At 35.6% G+C, this 24739-nt stretch overlaps 1 protein-coding gene across 4 annotated transcripts in view; it reads left to right on the top strand.

The window, feature by feature from the left end:
* YAF2 (YY1 associated factor 2) overlaps positions 1 to 24739 on the top strand; it is a 79108-nt gene that overhangs the window by 23876 nt on the left and 30493 nt on the right. For 2 of the 4 annotated variants that reach the window (XM_032347907.1, XM_032347910.1), the window contains one exon: positions 1959 to 2030. The exons of 1 other annotated variant lie outside the window; for it this stretch is intronic. In XM_032347907.1, the coding sequence (XP_032203798.1) occupies positions 1959 to 2030 (72 nt within the window). Of the gene's footprint in view, positions 1 to 1897; positions 2031 to 24739 lie in introns of all 4 variants that reach the window. One more of the 4 variants, XM_032347908.1, reaches the window with a different exon arrangement.

The following is a 24739-nucleotide window of genomic DNA, read 5'->3' as shown; positions in this document are numbered from 1 at the left end:
CCCTGGGATCATGACCTGAGCTGAAGGCAGAGGCTAGATGACTGAGCCACCCAGGCACCCCCAAAAATGCAGTTGATTCTATTTTAAATTCATAAGATGAGTCTAAGTGGAGACTGAATTTGCTATAAATAAAAATTGGAAATTTTTAGTTCTTAGTGACATCTTTTATTCTAGTTTATACCAAAAGGATAAAATATTTGGATTATTGCACCTTATCTGTTTTATTAATCCAAACATGTAGGACCTTTGCACCAGGTGCTTGTTCACTCTCAGGTAATAGTAGTTAATTAGGAATCTAGAAGAGGTGACTAGAGGAGATCCTTTGGTATTTATTTCTGTATTACAGTTAGAAATGGAGGTCTGTATAGTGTCCCTGTCTGCGTGAATGAGTCATTTAAAAACAATGTAACAATTACTATTTTTTAAAACTCAGACTTATTTTAAAAAGCATATGATTTTTTCCAAGACAGTTTGTATCTTTAAATTAAGTAGTAATATAGCAAAAATCTTGACATGTGAAGTCAACCTTACTAAATACAAACATCTCATAATGAGTGAAATGTAACATTTTCATTAGAATTACATTTTCAACTTGTTTTTGTTGAATGATAAGTTTATTCACCGTTTTATCCTATTTACTTTTATTTATTTAGTATTTAATTTTTTAAATTAACATATAATGTATTATTTGTTTCAGGGGTACAGGTCTGTATCCTCCTTACTTTTAAAACAAAGGAAAACCTGGGGCACCTGTTGGACTCTTGGTTTCAGCTCTGGTCCTGATCTCAGGGTTGTGAGATTGAGCCCCATGGTGGGCTCTGAGCTCAGTGTAGAGTCTGCTTGAGACTTTCTATCCCTCTTCCTCCGACTACCCATGCTGTACTTGCACTCTTTCTTTCTCAAATAAATATTTAAACAAAGGAAAAGCTATACATTATCTTTGATTTGTTTCCATTGAATTAAGAATCATAAAAACCTTACTTTTTTGATGGTAGTAGATGATTATTTAGCAACATAATGGTAAGAGGGAAGAGTATTACTGAAATATATCTGTAGCTTCAACAGGAACTAGTGTTTGAAGTCGTCATTTCTGTAGTACATTAAAGTAAACATGCACCTGATCATTAGGTATTGAGTTAAAGGTAATAGAATATTTTCATGTAAGCTTGAAGATGAAATTCTTCTGAGGAGACCTTTTTTTTCTTTTTGTTAGAAGTTTTTTTTTTGTTTGTTTGTTTGTTTTGTTTTTTTTGTTTTTAATGACAGGACCATTTTAGGCAGTTATTTAAAAAGCATAACAGTTAATCAAAACTGTGGCCGTACTACTTTGTATAAGTTATTTAAATTAAAATCTGTTGTTATTGTTATTTATCAGTGGCCTGGCATACATTTATATGTGTGTGTGCTTGGTTTCTTAGAGGTGACAAATGGCTATTTTAAAGACTTAATGAGTGATAAAAGGGAATTGTATTGATGTTTTTTGTCTGAAGTCTCATAATTTGTTAGTTCACTGTGGCCTCTTCACCAAAATTTGCTGAATGTTAATGACAGTGCTAGTTAAGAAATGGCAGATTTTGGTCAACTAATTATCCTTGTACTAATATTAAAAAGTGGTGGTGTTTCAGTAAAATGAATAGTCTAATAGCTGATATTTTTGTATATTAAAATATAGCAGACATTATAGTGGGAATTTAAAAACAAAACCATTTAAATCATATTTTCTTTTCCTTCTCTTTCTGATAGTGCCAGACGTTTCTGTTGACATTGTGGTTGGCAAATTATTTTTGTATTTACTTTGGGGCATGCAAGTGCAGTTATTTGGTGAATTTACGTCCCTTTCCTCTGTAGTACTGTATATTAATAATCTCAAATAAAATTAATCTTCTTATTCTGCTAGAGAAGAAAAAGCTGGATCACTTACCAGTAACTGGAGTTCTCCTATTGGGTAATCTCCACAGATCCACATTCTTTGAAGTTATTGTGAATGCCTCGAGGACCAAGGAACCGTTGAAATTTCCAATTTCAGGAAGGTAAGCAAGTGCACTGAAGCATGTCTCTAGCATCTCCCAAATCCCCTCCCCCCAACTTTCTTACATATACGTCTGTACTGCATGCCCCCTCAGTTCCAGTGGATGCCCATCAGGAAGATTCTCATGCTGGACAGAAGGGCAAGAGAGGTGGATCTGTGAGGGAAAAGACCCAATAGGATAACTCAAGTTACTGGTGAGTAATCTAGTTTTCACAAACTTGAGATTTTTTTTTCTCACATTTCTTCTCTTTTTTCTCATATTTCTTCTCTTTAATTACAAAGAAGAAAGTTGTTTGAGTTAGCTTCATTTTGTTAATTTGATGTAGATTATGGAATTTATTGTATGGATGATAAATACCTCGTTCTTAATGGGTGTATGAATAAGTGTGACAAGAGTATCATTTACATAATAGCTGTTTATAAAAATTATGTGTCTCTTACCTTTTGGTAAATAGTGTAATACTCAAAGTAACTTAAGGAAGCCATGTGTTGAATTATTTTATAATTTCCTTTATTTGTGATGTTGCTTTTATATGAAGTTAATACTTAAACTGTAAAATTTATGCTTATGCCAAATTTGGCCAAATTCTTTTGGCATAGTACTGAACAACAAAAAGTAATTTTATATTAATTGACTAGCACTTCTTACTGATATGCTTTTCAGTGTACCTTTTAACTTCATTATAGGTATATTTGGGAGATAATTCAGGGTGTGTTACCGTTCTGTTTACCACTTCCTTATTCATAATAGGTGGACTTATTAATGTGATGGGTGGCACAGTTGGTTCATTTTGAGTTTGTTCTTCCACAAGTACCAGCCGATTTATTGAACTGGCATATAAATGTTAGAACTGGACAGAATTCCTTGCTTCTGATTTCTCTCTTTCTCACTTACTCTGCTTTGTTACCAGTTTATCCTTTCTAAAAGGGCACTTTTAACCCATAAAAAAACTGTAGTGGTGCTTCGCTCAAGTTGTTTTATAAGATTTTCATCCATTTGCTGCCTACTTAAGGCCTCTCATAATCCAATCCCATCTTGTTTATCCAGCTTTTATTTCTTCACTTTGAAACTTTTTTTTGGTCTTACTTGTTTACTTGTTATATTTACACTTTGGGGCTTGTGCCTTGCCATTTTTAAAAAATGACTTTTTATTTTACTCTTCTATACTCTAGGTTTGAGATCATGTTCTATCCCTTACACAATTCCTTTTGTGCTAGTATCTCTCTGTAACCTCTGTTTCCTCGGTAGAAAAATGAGATTGCTATGAGGATTGAATTAATTAGTTTGTGGAAGGTACTTAGAACAATGCCTAGTAGCACATAGTAAACACTCTTGTTAACTATTATTTGAATGTAGGTGGAACACTGTTGCGAATATGGATATAATTTTTGTGTCTATGACACATTTAGCCTTTAAATATTAGCTGTGGGTGCTATTCCTATTTCTTTGATATGAAACTCTTAAGATGATTTGTATGATCATGGAGAACAAGGATAGGTTTTTAATCATTTTTAATTTTATTTAATTCCTAACGTCAGTGACTGGGATTAAATTATACCCATTAAAAATGGTTTTTTATGTAGTTGATAGAACAAACTTACTTTTTCAGGAATATATTTACTAGTTTCCTCCTTTATAAAACAGGGTCATTTGGCTTATCAGTCTTGTTTGTATTGCCAGTTTTTCTTAAGAACAAGTTTTTTTCCCTTTGAAACTGGAATAGTGAAATTATAGTTGTTTAGTGCAATATAAATTTCTTCTATGGGACGTTAAAATAGAATGTATAGTTTTGAGAGAGTTAACTAGTTTGGCTGCACTTTAAGACTTTGTGTAGTGTTAGAAAACAGACTGGGAGTTCAGTGTACTTGATTTTTGAGGTTCAAATATCAGAAGATTATTGCTTGATTTTCAGAAATGTTTGGGCTTAAGAATACCTGTCTGAAGAAGCAGTAGATGAAATCTAATATCAGGTTGCTGAAGAGAGGGAATGACAGATTGAGTGTCACTTTTAAATAGTCACCAGAGAACCAATTCAGGTCCAATTAGAGAAGCCAAAGTAAAGGACATTTAGGTGACTTAAGTGCTTGTTTTGAATTTCCTTCTGCACACCCAGCTTCATTGTTTCTTTGGTATGATAGTGCTGTAGTATATTAAGAATATCCTTATTCTTTATTCTTTAGGGATACATGCTGAAAATTTTAGAAGGAAATATGATGGGTTCAGAAAAAAAGTATGGGTATTTGGGTGTGTTGTGTATATGTGTATGTAGAGAGAAATACAGAGATAAAGCAAATGTGGCAAATGTTAATAATTTTGAATCTGGGTGAAGGATATATAGGGTGTACATTAAGCAGAGTGGCGCAGCGGAAGCGTGCTGGGCCCATATAGGGTGTACATTATAATTTCATCTTTTCTGTGGTTTTGATATTTTTCAAAAGTTAAGAAAGTATTTTAAAAAGAACTGTATTGTGTTTCAATTTTTCTAATTCTAAAATGGGAATAATAGAACTTGTTCTTTCTATGCCTTGATACAGGTAGGCACAGTGGGGGTACCTTTGGTAGAATAGTACTCAAGAGAACTTTTAAGAAGTGGATTTTTTTTTTCTTGACATTAAAGAAGAGTTTTATAGCAGACAACTTTCAAAGTACAATTCACATAAAAGCATGTTAGCTTAAAATATATCCCTTTTTTTTATTCAGAGCATATTGCATTATAATTGAACAAGAGCAGTCAAGAAGCAGTAAATACGTAGAAATATATGAAGTAATTGAAATAGAAAAATATAGCTGGTTATAAAATAATTCCGTAAATAGAAAAGGAGATTAGACCTAGCTGAAGAGAGAAGTTGTTAATTTCAGGATAAAACTGATAACTCTTCCAGGACACCTACAGCAAGATAAAAGAGATGAAAAAAATGGGGAAAAAAATGCTAAGCCACCTCATAAGCAGGTTGAAAAGCTCCAGTGTAGGTCTGATTAGGGTTCCAGAACAGGGAATACAGAGAATGGTGGAGAAGCAGTATTGAAGAAAAAATGACTAAGCATTTTCAAGAGTTTTTTTAAAAAACTTTTGCTTCTGATTTCTCTCTTTCTCACTTACTCTGCTTTGTTACCAGTTTATCCTTTCTAAAAGGGCACTTTTTTTTTTTTAGAATAAAACATGGAGGAATGTTTACTACAAAAAGATTGGTTATATTTGGCTCCAAGTAATAACATGACGTGGAAAAATTACGAATAAAGTCAAAAGGCAATATTTAATAAGCAATATTTGCAATAGAAGTCATGAAAAAATTCTTCATATAAAATTCTTCATATAAAAATAACAATTGCAAATCAAAAAGAAATAGGGCAACAACTCAATAAAAAATTTGCAAGAGACAGGAAGGAATAACTAACAGACAAGGTAAAAGTGGCATTTTAAACATATTAAAAACAAAAAGTTCAACTTCACTCATAAGCAACATGAATATAAATTAAAGTATTGTCAATTTCATCTATTAAATTGGCAAAGATATGGTAGCTAATGTTAATACATTCTCTGAGTTTTATGGACAAAGAGATGGGCAGTCTGTGAAAGCTTTGGTGGGAGTGTAAATGGGCACGATCTGTTCTGAGGGCAATTTAAGGATATCATTCGAGATCACAGATGTTTGTATCCTTATGATTAGAAATGAATCATAACAAAAGCATTGTATCAGGGGTGCCTGGGTGGCTCAGTGGGTTAAACCTCTGCCTTCAGCTCAGATCATGATCTCAGCGTCCTGGGATCGAGCTGCACATTGGGCTCTCTGCTCAGCAGGGAGCCTGCTTCCCCCACTCTCTCTCTGCCTACTTGTGGTCTCTTCTCTTTTTCTCTGTCAAATAAATAAATCAAATCTTACAAAAAAAGCATTGTATCAGAACTTGAAGGGTACAGGAAAAGTGGTACGTAAGGATGAATTTATACCTTTAAATGCGTGTATTGGGTTGAAAGAAAATAAATGAGCCAGATATTCGACTCAAAAACTAAAAAAAAAAAAAAAGAAAAAGAAAAGGAGAAAGTAAAAGCTAAGAAAATGGAGAAATAAAAATAGAATTTGGTGAAGTAGAAAATAATCAACAATAAAAACAATAGCAATCTTTATTCAAATCAGAGCTGGTTCTTTTTAGTTGATTGAGTTCTGGACGTCCTCCTCAAAAAACAGATGATGCTAATACAAACACAATTATAAATTTAAAAATCACAAGAAATCACATATATAAATATATATATTACACACATATATATATATGCACATACACATACATGTTATGTGTGTGTGTATATATGTGTATGTGTGTATATTTATATTTTTATATATATACACATATATATATTTTTTTTAATCTAGGTGAACTGGATTGTTTTCTAGGGGAAAAAAATCATTCCAAATTGTAAAGAAAAAAATCTAAAGATATTTAAACTCCATTAAAAAAAATTGAAGTTGTAGTAAATTTTCCCAAAAGGAATAGGTTTTTAAAAATAAAAACTTTAGGGGTGTCTGGGTGGCTCAGTCAGTTATGCATCCAAGTCTTGATCTTAATTCAAGTCTTGATCACAGGGTTGTGAGTTTAGACCCTATGTTGGGCTCCACGCAGAGTGTGGAGCCTATTTTAAAAAATAATAATAAAATAAAAATGGGGGGTACCTGGGTGGCTCAGTCAGTTAAGTGTCTGCCTTCGGGTCAGGTCATGATCCCAGGGTCCTGGGATCAAGCTCTGCATCAGGCTCCTTGCTTGGTGGGAAGCCTGCTTCTCCCACTCCCACTTCCCCCACTTGTGTTCCATCTCTGGCTGTCTCTGTCAAATAAATTAAAAAAATATATATTTTTTAAAATTTTTTTTAAAGATTTTTATTTATTTATTTGACAGAGATCACAAGTAGGCAGAGAGAGAGAGAGAGAGAAGGAAGCAGGCTCCCCGCTGAGCAGAGAGCTCGATGTGGGGCTCGATCCCAGGACCCCGGGATCATGACTGGAGCTGAAGCAGAGGCTTTAACCCACTGAGCCACCCAGGAGCCCCCCCAAAATATATTTTTAATAAGAAATAAAAATAGAAACTTTATTGAGCTATAATTCACAAATCCTATCATTTATCCATTTACAATGTACAATTAAGTAGTTCTTAGTTGTGCAGCCATTACTCTGATGTTTTAGAATATTTTCTCACCCCAAAAAGAAACTGCTATACCTGTTAGCAGTCAGTCCCAATTCTTCTCAAACTCTTCAGACTTAGGCAGCCACTGATTTATTCTGTTTCTGTAGATTTGCCTACTCTAGACACTCCATATAAATGGAATCATTCAATATGTGGCTTTTTGTGACTCACTTCTTTAAATTATTATGTTTTTAAGCTCCAGTCATGTCATACCCTATATCAGTGCACTTTATTCCTTTTATGGCCAAATAATATTTCATTCTGTGCATGTACCACATTTTGATTATCCTTTCATCATTTGATGGATATTTGGATTTTTCTGCATTTTTTGCCTATTGTGAATAGCTGCTGTCAGTATTTATGTACAAATTTTTGTGTGGATATACATTTTCATTTCTCTTGGATATATACCTAGGAGTGAAATTACTAGGTCATATGTAACTATGTTTAACCTTTTGAGGAACTGCCAGACTGTTTTCCGAAGTGACTGCCATTTTATTTTCCCACCAGCAGCTTATGAGTTTTCTAATTTTCTACAGGCTCACCAACACTTTCATTATCTTTTTTATTTTATCCATCCTCAGTGTGTGAAGTGGTATCAGAGGAATAGTTTTAACTGTGATATTTATAATCCTTTTTCAGATATACTTTTGTTGAACAGATAATTCTATTTTTATACAAAATGATCCAGATAATAGAAAAAGAGGGAAAGCTATCCTGCCATTTATCAGACAAGTGTACTCTGGAAACCTAAACTGGAAAGAATATACAAGGGAAAATACATTCAGTCTCATGTATGAACAGAGGCATAAAAATTTTAATTAAGGGGGCGCCTGGGTGGCTCAGTGGGTTAAGCCGCTGCCTTCGGCTCGGGTCATGATCTCAGGGTCTTGGGATCGAGTCCCGCATTGGGCTCTTTGCTCAGCAGGGAGCCTGCTTCCCTCTCTCTCTCTCTCTCTGCCTGCCTCTCCATCTACTTGTGATTTCTCTCTGTCAAATAAATAAATAAAATCTTAAAAAAAATTTTTTTTAAATTAGGATAAGAATGTAAGGATAGTTCAGTATTTGAAAATTATATCCATGTAACTTATAATATTTAGGGGAACAATTTCTTTTTTAAGATTTTATTTTTTTGACAGAGAGAGGGAGAAAGAACAAGCAGGGGGAGCAGTTGGAAAAGCAGATGCCCCAATGATCAGGGAGTCTGACATGGGGCTTGATCGCTGAGATCATGACCTGAGCTGAAGGCAGGCCTTTAACTGACTGAGCCACCCTGGTGCCCCAAGGGAACAATCTTGAAAGATTTAGTGAAAGTTTATGATAAAACTCAGTGCCCATTAATGTTTTGGGAAAAAAACCCTTAAACCATGACAAGTGAACTTTTTGCTTTCTGTAAAGTCTTTTAAACTGCCTTTCAAACAGCAACATTATGCTTAATAGTGAAACCTTAGAAACATTTCCGTTAAAGTCAAGAATCAGACAAATATGTCTTTACTAATAAAGAAAAAAAAGAACTAAAATCCAAAAGGATTGGAAAAGAGGAAAAATGAGTTGAATATGTTTCTAGAAAATTTTTTTAAAAACACTGTATTGATAAGAGAATTCAGTGTCACTAGATACAAGATCAAGATTCAAATGGACAGTAGCCAGTTAGAAAATAAAAAATTTCTCCTAGAGGCACCTGGGTGGGTCAGTGGGTTAAGCCTCTGCCTTCAGTTCAGGTCATGATCTCAGGATCCTGGGATTGAGCCCCGCATCGGGCTCTCTGCTCAGCGGGGAGCCTGCTTCCTCCTCTCTCTGCCTACCTCTCTGCCTACTTGTGATCTCTATCTGTCAAATAAATAAAAATAAATAAATAAAATAAAAATTTCTCCTATACAGTGAATTCTATAAACTACCCGAAGTGATATTAAAGGACATAAGATTAGACCAGTAAAGGCAGAATATGCCGTATTTATGTTAAGTATAAACATGGTTTAAAAAATTACTTCTCTGTGATTTATTATACATATAATTTCAAACAAAAATCCCAATAGTATTTTTTTTTTTTTAAGATTTGATTTATTTATTCAACAGCGAGAAAGGGAACATAATCAGGGGAAGTGGGAGAGGGAGAAGCAGGCTACCCGCTGAGCAGGGAACCTGGTGCAGGGCTCGATCCCAGGACCCAAGGATCACAACTGGAGCTGAAGGCAGACACTTACTGACTGATCCACCAAGGCCCCCCCCCCCCCCAGTAGTTTTTTCTTTTTTTCTTTCTTTCTTTATTTCTTTTTTTTTTTTTTTTAATAAAATTACCTTCATATACAAAAGTAAAGTTACAATAACCAAGACAGTTCTGCAAGAAGAACAGTGAGGAGGGGCTTGCACCATTGTTTAGCAAGACTAATTTTAAAACTTACAGTATTTAGAATATAGTACTACATAGTGATGAAAAAGAATCAACTTCTGTACACAACATGGCATGAATCTCCCATGCTTAATGTTGAGGAAAAGAAATGAGAAACAAAATATTACATAATGGGGCACCTGGGAGGCTCAGTTGGTTAAAGCCTCTGTCTTCGGCTCGGGTCATGATTCCGGGGTCCTAAGATGGAACCCCGAATCGGGCTCTCTGCTCGGCGGGGAACCTACTTCCCCCTCTCTCTGCCTCTTCCTCCTTGTGATCTCTGTCTGTCATATAAATAAAACAAAATCTTTAAAAAAAAATGACATTTTGTATGATGTCATTTATAGGAAGTTCAGAAACAGCTAATCTGTGGTATTAGAGATCAGAATAGTGATTATCTTGGAAACATGGTTCTAATTTGGAGGGAGCATTCTGGAGCATGAGAAATGTTAATATATTGATCTAGGTTGGATCCCATTGGGATATACATTATTTAAAAATCAAACTGTACACTTTATGTAAATTAAACCTCAGTAATAAAAGTAAATAAACTTATGGTAGTTAAAGTAGTATAACCTTAATACAGGAAAAGACAGATTAATAGAGAGTTCAGAAATGGATCTATACATATTTGAGAAGTTGGTAAGAGCTAGAGATGACATTTTCTATCAGTCGGGAAAGAAAGAGTGGACTATTGAATAGGTTTTCTATATGGGGGGGAATACTAGGTCTCTGCTTCAAATGATATGCAGAAGTCAGTTCTATTTGAATTTTACACTAAGTGTAAACAGCTGTTTGATAAAGAGCAAAGTATAGAAGAATATGTGTTTTTAGGATGTGTGAAGTGTTCTTTAACAAGTCAAGAAAAGAAGATAAGGACATTAAGGATAAAGGATCTGACTACCTCAGAAAGAAAAACTTAGGTTTACTAAAATAGCATCATAAACCAAACTAAAATGTGAGTGGCACAACTGAGAGATAGGTATAAGGTCTGTAATACTCAGTGGATTCGTGTCCAGAATATATAAAGAGGAAAATAATAAGACAGATGATACAGATGCAGAGAAAATGAACAATGGATATTAAGGCAATTCACAACAGAGGAAAGGAAATTGGAATGCCTAATGAACTGAAAAGATGCTTAGTCTCATTTGCAGGGAAATGCAATTAAAAACTTATGAGCCATTAGTTTTTACCCATTAGCTCAAGATCGGGTAAGTGTTACACAGTTGAAAGGTGCATATCCTAGTATCCAGAAATTACTGTTTAAGGTATTATTAGTCTAGAGAAATTTATACATTTGCCCAGGGAAATTTGTACAGGGATATTCATTTGGAAAAAAATCTAAATATCTGCCAATAGGAAGCATAGATAAATAAAATATAAAATAGTTAAATAACAGAGAATTACCAAGTCTATGTTTAAATTCTTATCATGGGTGACTATTTTTATACTTTAAGAAAAAAAAATATATTGTTTATGCCCAGGAATTGTTTTAAGCATTTATAAACAATTATTTTAGTCCTCATAAGAACTCAAAAATAGGCACAGTTATTATCTCCATTTTATATACGGGAATACTGAAGCATACAGAGGCAAAAAACTTACCTACTTTCAAAGGTGGTGAATGGCAAAGTGGAGATTGAAAGTTGGGATTTGAATCTCAGTTGCCTGGCCCCAGAGTCCATTATGCCATGCTGCCTTTCAATGTGTTTAAATAGGGAGAGTGCTCAGAAATGTAAAGTCAAAGTAGAATGTGTACAGTGCGATCTCATTTACACCAAATTCATGAGGGTGGTTACCTCGGGATGGGGTTGGTAAGGGAGGGATACCTAGTGATAATGGTGAAAGCAAGCTTTATGGAAATACATGTTTTTCCTTAAAGAACATGTATATAATAGCTTTTAAACACCTACAGTTAATGTATATATAACTTATTTTTATTAAAAAAAAAAACCTAGAAGGATTGATCTAATTGTGTTAATCTGCATTTATTCTTGATATTTGTTTATGGTAGAAAAAGAAGCAGTGTCCCTAACAGAGTGACTGTGATTTAGTTTAGTTCTAAGATGGCAGCACATGAGCACCAGTCACTGAGTTGGGTGCTAGGAATAGGGTAGGTTTCGTCCTGTCTCTTTTTAAGGAGTTAAAAGTTTTATAGGAAGGAGATAAATAACTGTAATTCAATATGTTATATATAGATCTGTTTTCTTCTTTGTTTCTCCATCTCCCCTTTCCCACCCTTTCCTCCAAATACAAATAGAGAAGGGGGAAACATCCTCATTTGGGGCATGGGAAACAGGCAGTGAAATGTCAGTGGCAATTCTACATCCTGTTCTTTTACAAAACTACCAGAGAGTAAGCTCGTGGTCAGAGATTTAGCTTGTTCACCATTGTATCTCCAAAACTTAGTATAGTCCTTGTGCTTAATTGAATAACTGGTGTGCTTCCCTCTCAGTTAACTAGCACTTAAACCCAAATTTCTCCTTAGCCGTCTGGGACGTTTTCCATTGGTTCTGTTTCTTCCAATGATTACCAGAATCTATGGCAGTTTGATGCCTTAAATTGATGCCAAAGAGCTTTGACTTGAGAAATATTTTAATCTGTGGGAAATTTTGGCTTTTTAAAATTCATTTTATTTTCATTGTGCTGAGTCCAGTACATTTTTTTTTTTTTTTTTTTTGAAAACTCGTAGTCTTCTAATATGGGGATAGTACAGTTGTTTTCCTGTATTCTCTGTCTTTGGGTCAGTGCTGTCTTGTACAAGTATTTATGTTCTATTTTATTTGTGAAATTCTTAATTTCCTAAAATCACATTCTCCTCAAGTTTCTAGATGGATCATGGACTGTTGCCAGATGGTATTAGTGTTTATAGTGTGAAAATCCTAGTGTCTTTTAAAATTTCTCATGATAACCTCATCAAAAATAGTTGCTGTTGTTTCCTTTCAGCCTAATGAGAGGTGTGTTTTCTTTGGTAGCAAATTGGAGTCAGTGTTAGGTGAGAATCTTTCCCAAAAGAGCAAATGTGAATACATTAAAAATTGCTGAGAATGGGTAAATTTGAATAAATCATAGTGAAAGGTGTTTATTCTACTTTGTAAATTTAACAGTTCGATTATAATTGAGACAATCCTAAAACAAGGCATGTTACTCTGCTGGATGGATTTAGTTAAACTATTGGTCAGATCCTGTTCCATGTGTACATAGTGCTGCTTTCTTACTATATAACCCTTTTGCCAGAGATAACATGAAGAGAGCCTGGTTACCATTTGGTGGAACAAGCCTGCTGGCTCAAGCCTCTGCCCAGAAATTTGATTCAGTCTCTTTTCTGGACAGTCTGGTAAGCTCTCATTGTTCTTCATGTTAAAATCATCTTATTCAGGATGTACCCAAGAGAAACTTAATACTAAAGGAGGAGACAATATTAAATTCAATGAAAATGTTAAAATAGTTACATTAATTGAAGACTCCACATTAAAGATGACTAATTTTTAGTAACACTGTCCAATAGAAATATAACAACAAAAGGGAGCCATATATGTAATTTAAAGATTTCTCATGACCAAATTAAAAAAGTGAAATGTAACAGATGAAATTAATTTTAATACTATACTATATTTAACCCAGTATATCTAAAAAATTATCTTTCAAATCAGTGAGATATTTTATGATCTTTTTTATACTGAGTCTTTGAACTCTGGTCTATATTTTATATTTATAACACATCTCAATTTGGGCTAGCATGTTTCAAGTGCTTAATACCCATATGTGGCTTCTGTATTATATAGCATAGACTTCGAACATCTGAAAAAACATTTGGTTATGTATATTTATCCTTCTGTTACTTCTCACTAAAGGTGCTTTGAGTTTCTTTTTTCTTTTATTATTTACCTGTTTGTGGGTGCTCAACTTTACTGTTGATCATTGGTAACCTGAAACCTACTATCCATTCCTATGTTTGACAGAACATTTAGGTCTTACTATAGTATTCCCTGATACCTAGGTCTACTTAATTTCTTCATATATATTTTTAAAGATTATTATTTATTTGAGAGAGGGAGCAAGAGTGAGTGGGGGTAAGGGAGGGAGAAGAAGGGGGAAAGAATCTCAAGAAGACTCGGTGCTGAGCATGGAGCCTGACGTGGGTCTTGATCCCATGACTCTTGAGATCATAACGTGAGCTGAAACCAAGACTTGGATGCTTAACCAACCAATTAAGCCATCCAGGCACCCCATACTTCCCTATAAGGTTCCTATAAAAAGCTCCTGCTTTTTGTCAGAATGTCAGATTCAGACCTACTATGTAGGCTGCTCCAGGTGGGATTAGACATTATTGCCCTTGTCATCTCCCCAGCAGGGTAACAAACCTCTTCTTTCTTCATTTAAAGTCATTGTTCTGAACCAGAAGTATTCCTTACATGATGACTTTTTTTTAAGAAGGAGGAAGTCCAACTCTTTATGGGGATTGGGTATCCATTCTCTAAGATACTGATCGCTTGAAGATTTCCAAACAAATCAGTTTTTCTCTGTTTCTTCCCTCGTAGATACTATGAGAATGAACATGTTGCAAAATAAAAGAGTATCTAAGGTATAACACATATGACTTGACATTTTGATATCCTCTTGATTTTACCTTTCCTAGATGAGGATTATTTATGAGGATTATTCTCAGCAAATGAATTTATGACCTCTAATAGTGATTATCTCTGTGTCCCAATACCAGCAGAAGAATCTTCTATATTTCATTTCAAACAGTGCTCTTGAATGGGATTACTTGAACTCTGAATATATAAATGCCCAGATATTGGGGTTTCTTGAGCTACCTGCTTTTTGTTCTTAATTGTTATTTAACTTTCATACATCTTTGAAATTTCCAGTATTCTCAGCCTACCTCTTTTGTTACTCTATCTCCTTCTAGCAGAATCTCGATCCCATTCTGTTTCCTTTCCAGCCCTGCTATGCAGGCATACCCATTATTGTTGGTAGGTATTGCCAAGCGCAGTGAACAGAGCATTTATTAAGGTAGGGTTTTTTAGCAAGTGTGGTAGGGTATGGTGTGGCATTAGCATTGGAGGGCCTAGTCTGTTGGTAAAGTGAAGCATAGAATGTTCTCATTCTCCCATCCACTGTGACCATTCATCCTGTTTAATTTCATTGCCTCTACCTAGGTGAAAGCAGATAGTTGCTAATTGTGGTCGCTGGTATGTTGGGCACGTTTTTGAGTTAGAGGCCTAGAACACTAGGCAGCATGTAGTAGCAACTGACTATGAACAAACTAGAGACTGGCGGAAGAGGGTTCTAGGATTAGAGCAAGGAAACACTGGATTTGTTTTATTCTTTTCTTTCCTGTGATTGGATAGTTAGTCATGCCATCATGCTAATGTTCAAAAGATTCAGGTTTAGCTTCATCTTTGAGTATTTACTGAGACTGGTGAAGCGCCAGGTACTTTGTTAGCAGTGACCAAGATGGACATGTGCATTCTCAAGCAGTGGTTCTTGTTATTCCCCTTTCAATGTCCAGGAGCTCATTCTCTCCTGCCTTTAGGTCCAGGTCAGAGGCCTCAGCTTAGTTTTTGAGTTTCTGTAGTAGAAACTAGAAACTGATGACCAATTGTACCAGTTTGACTCTTAGTTTTGTTTGGTCCCCTCAGTGTTGGTCTACATCATGTTTCAAAGAAATTGAATTGCCACTATTAAAAGTTCAGGAAATTTTTCTTGATATTTTAAATTTCCTGCTTTTTATTTGTTTGTTTGCTTGCTTAAAGATTTTTTTGTTTTGTTTTGTTTTTTTGTTGTTGTCACTAGTTGGAAGGTCTAGCAGCCCTGAGTCTTGTTGTTCAGTGCAACAGTTTAACCCACTTAGAGGGGACTTTGGCTCTCCATAGTTCTCATCATTCCCTGGTTGTCTCCTCGGTGTTGGTTTTGCCTGGTCCTCCTCACTCATTTTTATTAATTATCTAGTCTCTGTAGATAATTGAGTTTGTAACTACTGTCCTAGGTAATCTCATATCTCACTACTCTAAACTTTCTTTTCTTTCATATGAACTTTTTAGTATGGCCAAGAGACATCCTTATGTAAAGTCTATAGTCCTTAACATGGCTTACAAATCTTTTCATGGCTTGATTCATGTTTATTTCTTTAGCCCTAGCTCTTACCATTCATTCCAGTAATGTTATGCCTCACCTGTATCCACCATCCCCCTACCAGTGATGTGCTGTATTGTGTTTCTAGCCTTTGCACACACTCTGATCTCAAATACGATTTTGTCTTTCCTCTCATCCTCTATCCCCACTGCTTACCACCTCCCACCCCAAGTTTGGTTAATTCCTGTTAATTTCATGTCTTAGTTTAGATGTCACATGCTTCAGAAAGCCTTCCCTGTTCTCATGGGATCTGCCTTGGTATTCATCCTATATATTTCCATAACTGCCTGCATTTAACCTAGTCTTAGCACTTGCCAAGTGTTTTTGGTTGTCTGCTTTCCAGACCTGCTCTAGAGATTTTTATTTTTAAAGATTTTATTTATTTGACAGAGAGAGATCACAAGTAGGCAGAGAGGGAAGCAGCGGGGGTGGTAAAGCAGGGTCCCTGCTGAGCAGAGAGACCCCGATGCAGGGCTCTATCCCAGGACCCTGGGATCATGACCTGAGCTAAAAGCAGAGGCTTTAACCCACTGAGCCACCCAGGTGCCCCTGCTCTAGACATTTTTAAGAGGATGTCTTTATCGCTTTTGATTCCTAAGGCCTGTCATAGAATTGGCTATATAGTAAATATTTCTTTAATGGCTCCTTTCTCTAAGTTCTTTTAATAGTTTCTGAGTCTTTGCTTATGGAATTTCTGTTGTATGGAATATTCTTTTTATTCTTCCAACTCTTGTTCATCCTCTAAGCTTCAATTTGGCTGGGGGAGGCTAACCTAAGCATTTTTTTGTTTGTTAGAGGACTAATTTCAGTATCTACTTATCTTTCACTTCTTTAGGTTTTGGGAATACTTTTTTAAAAATGTCTCATTTTAGCACTTGCCGTGGTTTCATGTACATTAAGTTATATTTAACGTATCTTAAAGTGTTATTTGCCAGTAACTTGTGCTTATTAGTAGATTGCTAGCTAAAGTAATTTAGTGATTAGATTCAGTTTATGAGCCAAGGTGCTACTATCTTAAATAATCTCCCTTGTTTATTGAGAACTCTGACATCTAGCCAGAAGTTTTACATCTCTACCTAAATTTGTTCTTCCATTTTATATCTCTACCTAAATTTCTTCTCCCGCTTTTCCCATAACAACAGTGCATGTATCTTAATTGCTTGGTTATTTTTTCCGTTTTCTCACACTCAACTGGTGTGAGAAAATGTGTTAGAATCCCACCTCTCCAGAATACATTTAGAATCCCACCTCTCTCACCCTCACCTGTTGCCACCCTACTATAGGCTACCATCATCTCCTGCTTGCCTATTATAATAAGTTTTTAATTGGTTGCTGTGATTATAGTGTGCTTTCAAACTAAGGGTTGAAACCATGTCTGCCTTGTTATAACCACCTGTTGGCATATCTTAACTAATACTGGAGTTAAGATCTTGATATTCACCGTGTGCATGTTTAATATGTGACTATAAGACAGTGTTTTTAATAAGTTAGGCATGAACATTTCTCTTTTTTTGCATGATAATTATTAGGCAATTATGTAGGTGACTCTACTTTGTGTCTTTTTGGAATTTCACACTTTATATGTGCAAAATTGAACTTAGAGTTCTCTCCCCTAATTCTCCCTCCCTTGACACATACTCTCTCTCTCTCTGCTTCTTTCTCTCTTACTTTCTACTTCCTGCTGTTCATCTGCAAATCCTACATGCTATACCTTCAAAATGTATTTAGAATCCCACCTCTCCAGAATACATTTAGAATCCCACCTCTCTCACTCTCACCTGTTGCCACCCTACTATAGGCTACCATCATCTCCTGCTTGCCTATTATAATAAGTTTTTAATTGGTTGCTGTGATTATAGTGTGCTTTCCTACGATCTGTAGTCTAAATAGCAGCCAGGTAGTTTTTGTTTATTTTATTTTTTTAGTTTCCAAAGCTCATTTAAATTTGATCCTTGCAAACCCCTTTTTAGAATCACTATTATTATGGTAATTATTATTGCAATTATTTTACCAAGAAAGCAGAGTCCTTGCAGGTTAAGTGACTTACATGAGAACAGAAGCCATTCATTAGTAGAGCCAAAATTTAATTATAGATCTTCATGTCTCAGAGCTTTGCCTTGTGGTCCACAAATTCTAAATGTGATGACTTGAGAATCCATAAGGACATTACCTTAAAGTCTCCCCTAGGCAGTTTTCCAAAGGGATATGTCATTCATACTATTTATAGTCACTTTTTTTTTTTAAGATTTTATTTATTTGAGAAAGAGTGAACACAAGGTGGGGAGGAAGAGGAGAGGAAGAGGCAGGCTCCCCGCTGAGCAGGGAGTCTGATGTGGGGCTCAATCCCAGGACCCTGGGAATATGACCTGAGCCAAAGGCAGATGCTTAACCAACTGAGCCACCGAGGTGCTCCTAGAGTCACTTCTTAAGAGTGGTTTTAAGTTCAGGGTTAAATTAAGCAGAAGGTACAGAGATTTTCCTTACACCTCTTGCCCCCACAGCTGCTAAGTGCCCCCCCATTATTATCTTTCCCCACCAGAGTGGTACATTTGTTGGTGATAAACCTATACTGGTGTGTCATTATCCCGCAAAGTCCATTGTTTATATTTGGGTACACTCTTGGTGTTGTACATTCTTTGAGTTTAGACAAGTATATCATGACATGTATCCACCATTATAGTGTCATACAGGATAGTTTTACTGTCCTAAAAATATATTTTTTTAAAGATTTTATTTATTTATTTGACAGAGAGGGATCACAAGTAGGCAGAAGGAGAGAGAGATGGGGAAGTAGGCTCCTGCTACGCAGAGAGCCCAATGTGGGGCTCGATCCCAGGACCCAGAGATCATGACTTGAGCCAAAGGCAGAGGCTTAACCCACTGAGCCACCGACGCGCCCCTGTCCTAAAAATCTTTGATGCTCTGGCTGTTCATCTCTCTCGTCCCAATCCCTAGCAACCCCTGATCTTTTTACTATTTGTAGTTTTGTCTTTTCCAGAATGTCATATAGTTGGAATTATATAGTATGTCACCTTTTCAGACTGGCTTCTTTCACTTAAGCAATATCCATTTAAAGTTGATCCATGTCTTTTGATGGCTTGATAGCTTATTTCTTTTTAGTACTGAATAATATTCCATTGTCTGGATGTACCACATTTTATGTGTCCATTCACCTTTTAACAAGTTTTGATAATTATGAATAAAGCTGCTATAAACATCCATATACAGGTTTTTCTGTGGCCATATCAGCTTTTTTGGGTAAATACCAAGGAGTATGATTGCTGGATTATATGGTAAAAATATGTTTAGTTTTGCAAGAAACTGCCAAAGTATCTTCCAAAGTGGCTGTTCCTTTTTGCATTCCCACCAGCAACGAATGAGAGTTTCTGTTGCCCTACATCCTTTCCAGCATTTGGTATGAACAGTATTCTGGAATTGGACTATTCTAAAAGGACAGCAAGATAATTTTTATTTTAACTTTAGTCAGGTCATGTTATTCTTTTTTTCAGAACCTTCCCATTCTACTTTGAATAATATTCTATGTTCTTTCCATTTTTTCAAAGGAATGTCTTACATGATCTGGTCCTTTGGACTTCCTCAAACTACTTTTACCATTTCCTTTCTCATTCATTGCAGTTGAGACATTTTGGCCATCTTAGTGTTCTTCAAATATGCCAGCCTTCTGCCATAGGGCCTTTGCAATTGGTCTTGCCTTTCCTGGGATTTTTCATATCTAGATACCTCCATGGCTTACTCCATCACTTCACTTAGGACTCTGCTTAAATAACCTTATTGGTGGTGCTACTTTGATTTCCCTGTAGAAAAATAGCATTTCTGGGAGCCTGGGTGGCTCAGTTGGTTGAGGGACTGCCTTCAGCTCAGGTCATGATCCTGGAGTTCCCGGATAAGAGTCCTGCATCAGTCTCTCTGCTCAGCAGAGGGTCTGCCTCTTCCTTTGACCTTCCCCCTCTCATGCTCTCTCTCTCACTCTCTCTCTCAAATAAACTCTTTTAAAAATAAGAAAGTAAAAGAGAAAAAAAAATAAGAAAGAAAAATAGCATTTCTATGTAGTTCTCTTTTCTCATACCCTGCTTAATATTTCTGCTACTACCTAAGAATATTTCATGTGCATGTGTGTGTACATGCATATATTTGCATATAATTGTGTGTGTGTGTGTGTGTGTGTGTGTGTATAAGATATATATATGTTTGCCCATCTTTACTAGAATGTATGTATGCTCCATAAGGGGATATTTCTGTACATCTATAGAATAGGACATGGTATATAAATGGTGTCTAGTAAATATTGAGTGAGTGACTGTATTATACCAAAAAATGTTTTAGCGTTACTGATTTAGAATGTTATGGTAGGACACAATCATATACGTAAGGAAGGCTTAGTTTTATTTTATTTCACAACTTGTAAGCTTTGTGAGGCTAAGGATTTTCTTCTTTGCTGTATTCTTATGTATACAATGTTGCCTGGTGGCAATATATATTTAATATTTATTGACTCAATGAGTTTATGTAAAGGAACAGCAATATCTTTATTATGGAAATAACCAAATTATACTGTATGTGCAAGTAATTTTTTTTTAAACATGTGCAAGTGATCTTGAATAGAACTAGAAGTAGACTATATAACTCCAAAGTTGGTAGAAAGGGGAGAGGAAGAGTGATAATACTACCTTGATTAAAATCTTTTGGATCCATTTATATCTGTGATTTGCTAGCTACTCCAAGCCACCATCATCTCTGGTCTGGGCTACTGTAATAGTGTACTACTCGATCTCTCCAATTCCAAATATATCCTGCTCTAGTTCATTCTCTACACAACAGTTTTAAAATGGAAATATGATGGAAATCGCCTTTCTTCTGAAAATATTTCTTTACTGTTAGAATAAAATTCAGGTTCTTTAACTTGGCCCATTTGTAGAGCTAGTGTGGCCTGCCTCCCTTCTGACATTAGGCAGTTCTTCCTCCTCATGACTGCATGATGTCATGCAGTATTCTCCAGTGTCACAAAGTCTCAGTTACTATCACTCATTAAGTTCTTTGCTGCCCTTGGACACTGAGGGCTTACTTTTTGCCAGATAGAATCTTTCTCCCAGTCTTTCATTGGAGTAACTCCTTTGTATTATTTAAATCTGAGCATGTCAGATCTTGTGTGCAGTCTTCCTTGAAAGCCTTATCTGCCCTCATTCCTGTTACGGTTGCTCATGGTGTTGGAGTGGGCAGGGAAGAACAATGCCAGTTTGTAATTATATAGTTAGCTAACTTTTTTGTTTGCCATTGTATTCCTAACACTAAGCATGGTGCTTGGTGCATAGTAGGTCCTCAGTAAACATTTGTTCAATATATGAAATAACTGTATAACAAAAGATGGAAAACAAAAAAAAAAAGAGCATGGAAACAAATCCCCAGAAAACATAAAAAGAAGACCATATGTGCTTATTAAAACAGTAAATACCCATGACAATAAGCCCAGCTATTAAACAAGACTCAGATTAGGTGAAATACAAAACCCAACTATACAGTGGATATTAGAAACACATCTAGAACAAAATTACTAAGAAGGCTGGAAGTAAACTGATAGTCAAACCAAGATACTAAGCAAACATAAGCAAGAAATTAATCAATGGGTGGTATTGATAGACGGAGTTGAATTAAAAACATAAACATCAGGGGTGCCTGGGTGGCTCAGTTGGTTGAGCAACTGCCTTCAGCTCAGGTCATGATCCCAGGATCCTGTGATTGAGCCCCAAGGTAGGCTCTATGCTCAGCAAGGAGTCTGCTTCTCTATCTTAGAGAATAATAAATAAATAAATAAATAAATAAATAAATAAATAATAAATAAAATCCTAGGGGGGAAAAAGCAGTGTGAGAAAGAAGAGGGGTACCTCGTAATCGTCAAGTGTATATATATAGTTACCAGTAAAAAGATAACCATAAATCTTTATAGTTTAAAGATGAAGCATTGAAGTATGTAAAGTGAAAACTGAATCCGAGGAGGAAGAGAAAAAAAATACAGCAGTAATGGGAGACTTTCAGTCCTTGCCACATCAAAGAGATAAAAAATAAGATATAGGTAGTCTGAATCACACAATCAATAAATCTGATATAGTAAACATACTCTCACTGTAAAAGAAAGAACACCTTTTTAATTTCCCAGGAACATTGAAAAATAAGTACTGGAAAGAAAATTGGAAAAAAAAGTAAAAATATTATCAACCACATATTCTACAATGAAATTTTAAATTTTTAAGATTTTATTTAGTTGACAGAGCACAAGCAGAGAGGAGCAGCAGGCAGAGGGAGAGTGAGAAGCAGCTTCCCCACTGATCAGGGAGCCCAATGCAGGGCTTGATCCGAGGACCCTGGGATCATGACCTGAGCTGAAGGCAGACTGCTTAACCGACTGAGCCACCCAGGTACCCCATACAATGAAATTTTAAGTTAATAACAAAAGCAGACTCAGAAACCAAACCACAAAACCTTCTCAAACTTTAAGACAAAAACCTCAGACACTTGAATTAAAAAATGTAAAAATAATCTCCTAAAAAAATCTTAGGTCAGGGTCTAAAAGATACTGCAAATTGGCAAATTTAATCTATCTAGAAAATAATTACAATGAAAATTAAGCACATAAATAATATATGGGACACAGGAAAAATTATTTCTAAAATGTCATTACTAAAATACTGAGTTAAAATAATGAGTTAATTTTCAACTAAATTTAATAAAAGAACAAAATAGGGGTGCTTGGGTGGCTCATTTGGTTAAGTGACTGCCTTAGGCTCAGGTCATGATCCTGGAGTCCTGGGATTGATTCCTGCATTGGGCTCCCTGCTCGGCAGGGAGTCTGCTTTTCCCTCTGACCCTCCCTCTTCTCATACTCTCTCTCTCTCTCATATAAATAAAATCTAAAAAAAGTAAAATAAAATTAAAAAAAAAAGATAAATGTAAGGAAAGCTGGAAAAAGTAATCTTAAAAGATAAAAATAGCAAGTAATAAATTAGAAGGTAGTTAAGATAAAACCAAGAGCTGGTTTTTTGATAAAAAGAAAAATAAGACTAGCTAAGAGCATTCTTTTTAACAAAGGGAGTGAGTACAAAAATCGAATTAGAATTATGAAAAACAAAGCAACTATAGATATAAATAATACTAATATAATTAGAATGGTTGGCATAATAAATTAGAACATACTGGGAAAATATTGTTTTCTAGGAAAATGCAGATAATCAGAATTGATCCAAGAGGAGACTGAAAACCTAAACCTGCCAGGCTCAGATGGTTTTTCAAATGACTTCTTTCAAACCTTTATGGGACAGGTGATTTCACTCATATTAAACTGATCTCAATTAGAATTAGAAAGAATTGAGTCTTCTTATTAAAATAAGAGAATCTGGGGCGCCTGGGTGGCTCAGTGGGTTGAGGCCTCTGCCTTCAGCTCGGGTCATGATCTCGGGGTCCTGGGATCGAGCCCCACATCCGGCTCTCTGCTCAGCGGGGAGCTTGCTTCCCTCTCTCTCTCTGCCTGCTTCTCTGTCTACTTTTGATCTCTCTCTGTCAAATAAGTAAATAAAATCTTTAAAGATTTTATTTATTTATTTGTCAGAGACAGAGGGAGAGAGTGAGTGAGCACAGGCAGACAGAGAGGCAGGCAGAGGCAGAGGGAGAAGCAGGCTCCCCGCCGAGCAAGGAGCCCGATGCGGGACTCGATGCCAGAACCCTGGGATCATGACCCGAGCCGAAGGCAGCCGCTTAACTAACTGAGCCACCCAGGTGTCCCTAAATAAAATCTTAAAAAAAAAAAAAAAAAAGAGAAACTACCACAATCTAAAGTTGCTAAGATTAAACAGGTTAATAATGCAAACACAATTCTTAGAACAATGCTTGACGTATAGAAAGCACTCAATAAATATTACTGTCACAAAAATAGAGCAGTAAAGCAGACGTGAAATTGATAACACCCAATAGAGATAATCATAATAAAAGAAAACTACAGATCAGTTTTATGTAAAAATATTGATGCAGAAATCCAGTAATACAAATAAAATATACTATATAATGATTAAGTGGAATTTATTACAGGACTGCAAAGATGAACGCTCTTAATATAATTGAACATATTAGTTGATGAAGGAGGAAAAGCTATATGGTCATCTCAGTAGATCTTTTTTTATTTTATTTTTTTTAAAGATTTTATGTATTTATTTACCAGAGATAGAGATCACAAGTAGGCAGAGAGGCAGACAAAGAGAGAGGGGGAAGCAGGCTCCTTGCCGAGCAGAGTGCCTGATGCGGGGTTTGATCCCAGGACCTTGAGATCATGATCTGAGCTGAAGGCAGAGGCTTAACCCACTGAGCCACCCAGGGCCCCATCTCAGTAGATCTTGAAATGCAGTTAATAAAATTGTACATTTATTCCTGAAAAGTCTTTAATAAAACCTTTACTATTAAAATATGTATCTCAGAACCATATTTGGGAAAGTAGTTCACGGAGATATATTAGAAATAAAGTGAAATTAATAGAAACAAAACAAAAACATTCTCTTATCAGAAATATTTAACTTTGTTCTAGATGTACTAAAAGTTATAGCAATTAGAAAGTCATGATATAGGAGTAATTCCCTAGCCCTTTCAGTAACATCCAGTGCTTTGTTCTGGGCATTTAGTTAATGTGTGTTCACTGACTATTGTGCTTTTTTGCATTTTCACCCATTTTTCAGTAACTTCTATCCAACACAGTCTTAAAATGTTCTGGGAAGCTTATTTTAGCTTTTTTTTTTTTTTTTTTTTTAAAGATTTGACTTATTTATTTGACACAGAGAGATTAGAAGTAGGCAGAGAGCCACCCAGGCACCCCAAAGATTTACTCTTTTAGCAAATTTCAAGTATACAATATTAACTATAGTCACCATGCTGTACATTAGATTCCCCAGAACCTACTTATTCTGTGTAACTTAAACTGTGTCTTTTGACCAACATTGCTCAGTTC

Source organism: Mustela erminea, chromosome 6, assembly GCF_009829155.1.
Source record: "Mustela erminea isolate mMusErm1 chromosome 6, mMusErm1.Pri, whole genome shotgun sequence".
NCBI lineage: Eukaryota > Metazoa > Chordata > Mammalia > Carnivora > Mustelidae > Mustela > Mustela erminea.
The sequence above is the reverse complement of the archived record's forward strand: the minus strand, read 5'-3'. Positions and strand labels throughout refer to the sequence as shown.